This window comes from Gymnoscopelus braueri, assembly GCF_963280865.1.
Source record: "Gymnoscopelus braueri genome assembly, chromosome: 16".
Lineage (NCBI taxonomy): Eukaryota > Metazoa > Chordata > Actinopteri > Myctophiformes > Myctophidae > Gymnoscopelus > Gymnoscopelus braueri.
This window is the reverse complement of record NC_137616.1, coordinates 49,891,205-49,892,033: the sequence shown is the minus strand read 5'-3', so window position 1 is coordinate 49,892,033 and position 829 is coordinate 49,891,205. Positions and strand designations below refer to the sequence as shown.

At 36.7% G+C, this 829-nt stretch overlaps 1 protein-coding gene across 1 annotated transcript in view; it reads left to right on the top strand.

Moving 5' to 3' along the window:
* LOC308103064 (E3 ubiquitin-protein ligase TRIM35-like) overlaps nucleotides 1-187 on the top strand; it is a gene marked incomplete at both ends in the record, with an annotated part of 1,422 nt that extends 1,235 nt beyond the window's left edge. The window contains one exon of the mRNA XM_080452912.1: nucleotides 1-187. This exon is cut by the window's left edge and continues 1,235 nt beyond it. Within this exon, the coding sequence (XP_080309038.1) occupies nucleotides 1-187 (187 nt within the window).
* Nucleotides 188-829: the final 642 nt, after the last annotated feature.

Below are 829 nucleotides of genomic sequence, written 5' to 3'. Positions count from 1 at the left end.
GATCAGAGTCCAGCTGGACTGGAATGAAGGAAAGCTGTCATTCTCTGACCCTGATACTAACACACACATACACACCCTCACACACACTTTCACTGACACACTCTTTCCATTCATTATCACTGGTCATGCTGTCCCTCTGAAGATGTTACCGGGGAAGATCAGTGTAACTGTGGAACAACATAGTTAGATATGATGATGATGATGATGAGGATGAGGATGATGATGATGATGAGGATGAGGATGATGATGAGGATGTTGATGGAGTATTATATTACTCAGTTTCATAGAATCTATGTGATTATGTTGTGGTCAAGAAGAACATCCAAAACGTTCATGTTTTTAAAGCCACACTTTAATAATGGCATCACTTGATTGACACTGGATGCGGCTCTAAGATGCAACATGATTCCATCAATGTCAACCACCATTGATGGAATTATGGAATGCATAACAGTTGAAATTGTTGTTGCGGAATCTAAAAATATAAGTATCAGCTGTGTGTATAGGACCCCGGGATCTTGTATAGATACATTTAATCAGAAAATAGAGAGTATATTTAGTAATATTAATAATAAAGGGCAAATAATATGTGGGGACTTCAATGTGGACCTTCTAAACCCTCATGGGAATTCAAAAATAGCAGATTTTATCAATACAATGTATAGTATAAGTCAGTTCCCATTAATCACTAAACCCAGTAGAATTACAATAAATATAGCCACATTGATTGATAATATATATACAAATACAATAGAATGCCAAGCCACTGCTGGATTACTCATAAATGACATAAGTGACCATCTCCCTGTTTTTGGTATTTTCCACCACC